The sequence below is a fragment of the Heloderma suspectum genome, chromosome 6 (genome assembly GCF_057233095.1).
Source record: "Heloderma suspectum isolate Gila_16-S chromosome 6, 16-S_ref, whole genome shotgun sequence".
Lineage (NCBI taxonomy): Eukaryota > Metazoa > Chordata > Lepidosauria > Squamata > Helodermatidae > Heloderma > Heloderma suspectum.
Genome location: NC_139463.1, coordinates 45,114,951 through 45,123,256, shown reverse-complemented (window position 1 = coordinate 45,123,256; position 8,306 = coordinate 45,114,951). Strand labels below are relative to the sequence as shown.

At 54.8% G+C, this 8,306-nt stretch overlaps 1 protein-coding gene across 1 annotated transcript; it reads left to right on the top strand.

Annotated features, from left to right (window-relative positions):
• Window positions 1-230: 230 nt before the first annotated feature.
• Window positions 231-3,821, top strand: LOC146340740 (uncharacterized). The gene is made up of 2 exons (XM_084808210.1): window positions 231-893; window positions 1,897-3,821. The coding sequence occupies exons 1-2, from the start codon at window positions 539-541 to the stop codon at window positions 3,360-3,362; spliced, it is 1,821 nt and encodes a 606-aa protein (XP_084664336.1). The 5' UTR covers window positions 231-538; the 3' UTR covers window positions 3,363-3,821.
• Window positions 3,822-8,306: the final 4,485 nt, after the last annotated feature.

The following is an 8,306-nucleotide window of genomic DNA, read 5'->3' as shown; positions in this document are numbered from 1 at the left end:
CCCGCTGCTGCCACTGCCGTGGCCAGCCCGCCGGGGACGCAGGCAGGCAAGGAGCGGGGACAGGCAGCAGTGTGGGAACACGGGGAGGAAGCTGAGGGGCTGGCTGGCTGGGGACAGTCGAGTGGCGAGGCGTGGCGTGGCGGCTGCTCTGGGGCTGGAAGGCGGAGGAGCCGAGGGCTGAGGAGGAGACTAGGGGCGCTGAGGAGAGGGAAGGGGGCTTAGGTCCCGCCACAGTGCTGACTTCCACACAGAAGGGTCCCTAGTGGAGATCCCCTCCTGGGACCAGGCGTTGCTCCTGAAACCACCCCCAGGAAGATGGCGTGCACATCCCCAATGAGATGAAGGGACGTGTTGCGTGAGCCTAATAAGAGCGTGGGGTCCATGAATACTGGGAGGTTGCTCCATTACTGACCCATGTGGAATGCTTACGTCATACAAGGTACTCCTTTCTTAAAAACACAAAACATTTAAATGCAATGCACGCCATTTCAGGCAACAAATAAAACCCTTTCACCGTAATAGGTATCAGCTGCAACCCATGAATCTCAACCAGAAAACCGCCAATGCAACAGCAGTAAATTCAGACTCCAGCAAAGGAGAAGCAGGAATGCAGCAAGTCTTCTCCTCCTTTCTAATGACTTTCTGTGAGGCCCTAGGCTGGTGGGCCTCCCCGGGAAGCGAACGAGGCGTTCGCCTGCCTTCGTTTGCGCAGAGGAAAGGAAGAACGGAAGATCTCCTTTGGTTGCAGATCACTGATTCCTCTTCATTTCATTCCAAAGGAGGCGAGGGAGTGGCGTCAGACACCCGCCAACGGGCAGATGTCCCAACATCTCTGGAGCTCCAAGACCCAGAAGAATTAAATCAGGTCCCGGCTGAGAACGCTGCGCTGAATGGTGAGTGCCAAAGATTCAGAGGGCGACTCCACACACCTGCCAAGCGGGGCTTGCTTGCGGAATGCCTGTTGGTGCACAGTCTCCCCGAGCTTTTCCCGTCGCTGTCGCAAAGGGCACTACCCCCCTGTGACACATTCCTTGGGCTTTGAGGAATGCAGCTCACCGAGGCCCTTTATTTTGGAAGAGTATTTTTTAAATCTGCAAGTGATGACCACAGATCCAGATCCATAGTCCCAAATCTCCCCTGGAATCAATCCGTTGGACCCTGTGGGTTCACGGGTCTCGTGCTGCTTTGCTCTCTTGCCCAGTCTGGAGGATGTTTCCCTCATTTCATGTCAGGTATGAAAATTGCCCCCCTCTCCAGAAATGAGGACACCCAAGGCGTACATGGGATCAACAGGCAACAGCTTTATTGACCTATCAGAATCGGCAACAGGAGAAAACAGCTTAGCCACCAGCTCACAGCCTTCCAGTACAGGCCCCTGCACCGCAGCGGAGAGCTGGGAGAACAACCCTCCTGCTCTCAACCTGGCCTGGGTGATTCCCCACCTTGCAGCCTCAGGCCCACTCCCTCCCTGCCCACGCAAGACCCGCCAGCAGCACCAATGGGAAGAGAGCCCATCAGCTGCCTTAAATACAGCAACCCCCCCCCCCCGCAGCATGAAGGAGGTGAAAAGGAGCTCCCTGGATGCCAATTGCAAGGCCCCCCCCCGCCCAACGCCCTGCTTAGCCCTGGAACCAGCGACTCCCCCCATGCCACACCACCCACGGAGGGTTGGGCGAGTTGCCATGCGGAGGAATGCTCTGAGCTGGTGGGAGGCAGATCCTCCCGTGTTTCTTCCTGGTCTAGGCGGCAGGGGAAACTCCTCCCACGCTGCACGAGGGGCAGGTGGAGCCCCCTCCGAATTGTGGGAATCGGAGAATTGCTCTCACGTTCTGCCCGCAAAGTAGCAAAGGTTCCTTGTCCTGTAATCATGGGCTCCACTTTCTCTCTCTCTTTCAGGGATGGACACGGTGAATAGGCACTTAGCGGCACAGTGCCTGAAGGCCGGGGCAGCCCCGGTGGATTTGTTTCCCCGGGAGCAAAGATCAGGCCTTAGCCAGAAAAGAAAATGCCCCGATCCTCAGTCCAAAGAGGTGGGCAAACTCCCCAGGATCCCTCCAGAGCCCGGACCTCGCAGGAGCCACCCCCCTTCGAAAGCACCACCAGAGCCTCCCATGAATGGGAAAAGAAAATCAAAGTCAGCCGAAGGAGGACCTTCCCCAAAAAGGCTCCCCACAAGTCTGGACCCAGATCACTCCAGGCCCCCAAGACATCCGGGAACGGGAAGCACTTTGGTACCTGGGGAAAGTCAGGAAGGGCACAAACATGAGGGGACAAGATCTGAGCCTGTGCCATCTGGGGCGACGGGGGAAGAAACAGTCCCCCACAAGACCAAGGAGCTTGGGGAGAGTGCCCCCGTGAAGACTGCCGGGGTGGCCGAGGATGTTTCTCGGCCCCAGCACACCCCGAGGGATCGGGGCTCTGAAGAACATCAGTGTAAATATCAAGGCAAAGACCAGGCAAGGGTGAAGGCCAGTCTCCCTGGGGCGAGGGGGAAAAAGAGAGGCGCCAAGCCGGAGCCGGAGGAAGCCTGGAAGCACGTCCCCAGGCGCAACCTGGCTTTGCCCGTGGCAGAGCCTGTGCAGGGCTTCTCCCCACTGGGGCAGAGCAGAGCTCCATCCCTGCCTCTGCAGAAGCTTCCTCCAGTTCCTTCTCCCCGCGCCGTTCCCCAGACGCTGCTGGCCGCGCCCGAAAGAGCTGTGCCTGCGCTTCCGCCAAGGCCACCATCGTGCTCACTGCCAAAGCCATGTCCAGCCTCACAGCCGCCACCGAGCTCTTTGCCACGGCCGCCACCGAGCTCCCTGCTGAGGCCCCTGCCAAGCTCTTTGCCGAGGCGAGTGCAGGCTTGCGTACCCAGGCCAGTGCCAACCGCTTTGCCACAGCCAGGGCAGACAACCTTGCCAAGAGTGGTGGAGATCTGCTTTCCGAAGCCAGTGCCGACCTCTGGGCCGAAGCCAGTGCCAGCCCCTTGGCCCAAGCCGCTGCCGAGCATAGTTTCCAAGCAGCTGCCCAGGTCATTGGCGAAGCCACCGCCTTGCTCAGTGACTGGGCAACAAGCAACCTCGTTGCCTCAACCGCTGCCACAATCTGTGCACAAGCCGGTGCTGAGAACTATGCTTCACCCGGCAGTGGCGCACCCCTCTCAGCCAAAGCCACCGTCGGCTCAGTTTCCCCATGCCGGCGGGTGGAGAGGGCAGGCCAGGGTGGCGGGCAGAACACCCGGTCTCCCCACCAGGCCAGCTGGTCCCACAGAAAACATCCGGAAGCCAAGCAGCACGAGCACATCCACTCTGGCGACAAGCCAGCCTCCGGGGGACGACCCTCCTGCCTCTCCACCGCACAAGGAGGACACGTCCAACCCGTAGAGGACCCCCCTGGTGGCCTGGAGGCCTCGGAGCCTGTAAGAGAAGAGCAACGGCCCATCCGAGAGATGGTGAGCGGCAAGCCCAGAGGGGCAGGAGCGGGCAGCCGCTGGACGTCGGTGGGGCGAGGGCAGCTTTCCGTGGGGCAGGAGGGAGAAGTGGACATATCCATTCGGCACGGCTGCCCTCAGCATCACCCAGAGGGCAGTTAAATGTATATAGGTGTATATATGTGTGTGTTTGTAACTGGTTAGATTAGAAGGTTGGAGCAGTTCCTGAGTTGTCTTGAAGATCACACTTGATTGCAGTATGTTATATACCACTATAAAATATTTCTAGCTGATTTAATGGTTTATACTTGTCATATTATTTTATTTGGTTGCTTATTTACTATATCACAGGCATAAAATAATTTGCTATTTTTTAATTTTAATACTGTCCCAATTAAATCTATACTTTCTCATTGTGCTCCTTTTTATATCCATGTGTGTATTAGGCTTATAATTTGTTCCTATACATTAATAGTTACATATGCATTTCTGCAATGTCATATTTATCTTAGCTCTTGTATATCTCCCTCATCAGTAGCTCGTGTTCATTTGTATATTGGGTTCCTGCTAATGGTCTTTTAATTTCACTGCTAGCATACCCGGGGTCAATGCGGGGCTCGGGGCACCCTTTATTCGTCTTTCTTCTTCTTTATGGGCTTGTCTTTATTCGTCTCTCATCATCCTAGAACTTGGGTTCATCCAGTGAAAGTGATTGAAAAGAGAGTGGGGACAGAGAAAAGGATGCATAGGAAGCATCCTTCAGACAACACAGGGTTTTTTTTAAGGAACACGCTGCCACAACACGTGGTAGAGAGCACTAGCTGAAACAGCTTTAAAACAGGGGTGTTTCCCCGTGCGTCTAAGGGATGCCAAACGCTGTGGCTTTTGTTTGTACCCTGATTCAGATCGTTTGCATGAATGTGGCAGACACTGGGCTGCGGCTGGCGCACATCTCCCACATCATCCCTGGTTGAGTTTCCAGCCAGTTGAGATGACCCAAACACCGGGGAATGGTGGGCCTGAAATGGTAAAACCAGGACTCCGCTCCATCAAAGAAATCGGACTTAGGAACCATGGGATCTGAAGAAGGCCGTGATTCTGTAGGCACACAACCCCTCAGGCCCGTCTTATCTCTACAGCGATAAGGGTTAGGGGTTCATGGCCATTCTCCTCTCTGCACTGGGCTCAAGACACGTGCTTCTATCACAAATCAGGGACAAGCAAACAGGCAGCTTGGGTGGCATTGCAGGGGGAAAGTGGTTGGGTGTGGAAAGGGTGAACTACTCTCAGCCATGGCTTCTCTCCTGCAAGCTGGATGAAAACAGAACTAATTTCTTCCCATCCCTGCAAGAGAATCCACCTTCTCTTTGCCCCATGGTAGCTCCCCAAACAGCTTTAGGAACACAGGGAGCTGCCATGGGCATCCACAGAATTGTTTGCAGGGGGGGCAAAGCTGGTGTTTGATTGTAATTGACACACATGGCAGTCGCTGCGGGACACAGCTGTGCGTTCCCCTTGCGTGTCCGCACACGCTTTGTTGCGTAGTCATATCCCATGACGTTTAGAAGGCTGCACAGAGTGGCAGAACATCCTGGCGACTGGTCAGCCCTCATGCAGAGGAGTGTTCCAGTTCCCCTGCACACAGGAGTGATACATCCGTCAGCGTGAGGGTCACAAGAGTCATACATCAGCGTGGGAGTCGGAGTGCCTGGTTCGAAAGGGGAGCCGAGATGCAGCGGGCAGAACGGAGACCGGATGGAGCGGAGGGGGCCAGTGGGAACCGGTCAAGTCTGGACAGACGCTCCAGAGGAAAGACGGGCGGACGTCCTGGCCGCGGGGTCGCTCTGTAAAGTAGAGTGTCCAGCAGACTGAAAGAGGCAGACATATCCTCAGAAGCGCTGTGGGTGGCAAGACCAGGCTCCAAAAGTAATTTAGCACTGGGGACACGCCATCGTTCCTGGAGCAGAATACTCAAGGTGCTGCTGAAATGGAAAATGAAATCAGCGAGGCCTCCAAAGGAGGAAGTGTTGTAATGCTGCGGGGTTTTCAGTGACTCCCACATGGAGGGAAACATGCATGTTCCAGTCACAGAACCCTAGAACCATAGAGTCATAGAACAGTAGGGTTGGAAGGGGCTTAGAAGACCATCGAGTCCAACCCCCTGCTCAGTGCAGGAATCCAAGTCAGAGCTTCCCTGACAGGTGGCTGTCCAGCCTCGTCACGAATGCCTCCAGTGTGGGAGAGCCGCCCGCCTCCCCAGGTCATTGGTCCCCTTGTCGTATTGATCTAACAGTCAGGACGCTCATCTTCATCTTCGCAGGGATGGTAACACGTTGAGCTTTACATCACCCTCACAGGGTGGGAAGATATGGTGATTCAGTCATCTTTATGGACTCTGGACATCCCCTCCGCCTCCACGTTGGCTCTTCCCTTGATATGGGTCACCCAGAAAGCGTAGTCTGGCAGCGCCAAACTCCACCGCAACAGCGCTACATCAACCCACTGGGGGAGGTGATCCAGAGGTACAGACTGCAGGGTCGCCAATATGCGGGTGTCACCCAGGTCCTCTCTCCTGTTCATCCAGTCCAGGTGAGGCAGGGGATGTGCTGAACCTGTGCCTGGCTGCAGAAATAGACGGGATGAGTGCCAATCAACGGAGACTCAATCCAGATACGACAGAGGTTCTGTTAGCGGGTGGTTCTTCTGCCCAGTTGAGTGATATTCACCTGTGCTGGGGGGGCTGCGCTCCTCTTAACCGATCAGGTCTGTAGTTTGAGGGTGCCCTTCGATCCAGCACTGTCATCGGAGGCACAGGTGGCCAGGGGAGTGACGGGCGCCACACCTCGGGGCGGGTTGTCTGAGCAGGGGTGCACCTTCCCCCTCTCAGACGAGAACAGGCAACAGGCCAATCTGCTGAGGACTTCATAGAGCCTTTACCAAGGCCTTTCTCTCTTGCCAGCAAAGTACGTTTCTCACAGTACAGAAAGAAGCATCCCTTGTCAAGTAGGAGGCACGCAGTGTGAAGAGCAACCACTGTGCATTACTCCAGCTTCTGTCAATAGCAAGATTTGTGGCCTTCACTGTTTGTGAATACAGCTGTGAGAACCAACCCTGAAAGTGTGACAATTGCCAACTCTCTAGCAAATCGGTGTACTTGTGCTGTTAATTCCTGCATTCAGTCCTGCATATCTCTGGGGTTTAGACTGCCCTTTCTTGTCTCATGAAGTACCCCTTGCTGATACAGACGGAATGTGGGGCCCAAGCCGCGGTGCATTTTCAAGCACGTGGCAACACAGGCAGTCCCCAGCCCACACCTCTCCCCCTTCTCAGTGACTTGGCCAGGCATCGCATCGTGATCTTTGCACGGGAGAAGCGGCTGCTGTTGCAGCGGTCAGGGGGACGCAGAGGACCATGCATGCCCTCAGCTGACCCTGAGGGAAGGCATTCGATGACGCAGAGGAGAAAGAAGGTTCGCACCCCCAAAAGGCAGGAGCCGTAGGCACAAAGGCAGATATAAACGCACTTCACTAAAGCAAAACAGAAGCAAAGTTACGGAGTACATTCAGCACAGTCATGTACTTAATGTGGGGGGTTGGACTCGATGGTCTTGTCGGCCCCTTCCAACCCTGCTCTTCTATGATTCTGTGGCTATCCACATGTCTGCAACTCGCCTAATTCTAGGGGTGTACGAATGGTGGACCTTCAGTGCCGCTTGACATCCGCACTTTGCGGTCAGTGCGCCATTCCGCCATTCACAAGCCCCCGGATTTCTCCTCTTTTTTTTCCGCTCCAAAAATTACAAAGATAAATCCGTACCGAGTACCGTAATTCCGGTGCCCAGCCCTCTCCCTGAGTCTGCATAACTTCCGTAAGAATCGCTATTTTTCGTAAATATTTACGTGGGGTTTTTTTTATTGAAATCCTCCGTCTCCGTTTACTTTCAGCCCAAACACTTCCTCTTGCTAGGGGCTTCCCAAATGAAGGCTGTGTGAAGTGTGCCTGAGCAATAAACTCCTTGTTTAAAGCAACAGTGTTTTAAAGAAAGAAAGAAACTTTTAAAATGACCATGACGGTCCAGGACCAGCATGGTCATTTTAAAAGGTTTTTTCTTTCTTTAAAACAGTTTTTATTTACGAAAATTCCTCAACCCTGTGCGGACGATGAAAAAAAAGCCGCATGACTGCTGGCTCCGCAGGACCTCGTGGCGCTGTTCCGCAGAGGATTCCGTGGCACGGACTGAAGGGAACTCGATCCCATTTCAGTCCGTGGCGGGATTCTCTGGCAGCCCTACCTAATTCAAACCATCGTGGCAGCTCCACCCCCAGGGAATAGCTCAACAGGTTCTACCCTCCCCCTACGCTACCACCTCCCCCACCTTTGGGGGGCTACCTTGGGCAAAAGACCTACGCTTTCTGCCCCACACACAGTGTTAGCGCCTCTCGAGATCTTGGGGCCTCCAATTAAAAATTCGGGGGAGGGGCAAGGTACATGTTCACTCAAAGGGTATCTGTCCCCCCACAAGGACCTTTGTTACATTTAAGATCCATTTAGCAAGCACTGTGGGCAACCCCCTTCAGGCCACGGGCAGATGTTCCCAGTGTGATGTGATGTTGAGCTTGTCCATTGTCTTCCTCCGCACATTCACAGGCCTGAGTCAAGTCAAATCTCCACACGGCCACAACTTGCCATCGCACCTTTGTCCTGGCTTCCACAGGACGCATTATCTGACACAGGGCCATGCGGTGCAGAAGGCAGGCTTACGTCACCCCAGCCAGCGTTCTTCCTTCCCCTCACCCAGGTGGCCGGATGTCACTCCTACCCTGGTTAGATGTCTTCCACCCTGACAGGTCAGGGTACCGCTTGGGAGGCTGCAAACTCGGGGAGGTCTCGGTCCCCT

Excerpts from the sequence above, each read along its gene's own strand:
- LOC146340740 (XM_084808210.1), top strand. The coding sequence starts at position 539 with ATGAATCTCAACCAGAAAACCGCCAATGCAACAGCAGTAAATTCAGAC. Across the intron at positions 894-1,896 it reads TGAGAACGCTGCGCTGAATG|GGATGGACACGGTGAATAGG; the intron begins GTGAGTGCCAAA and ends TCTCTCTTTCAG.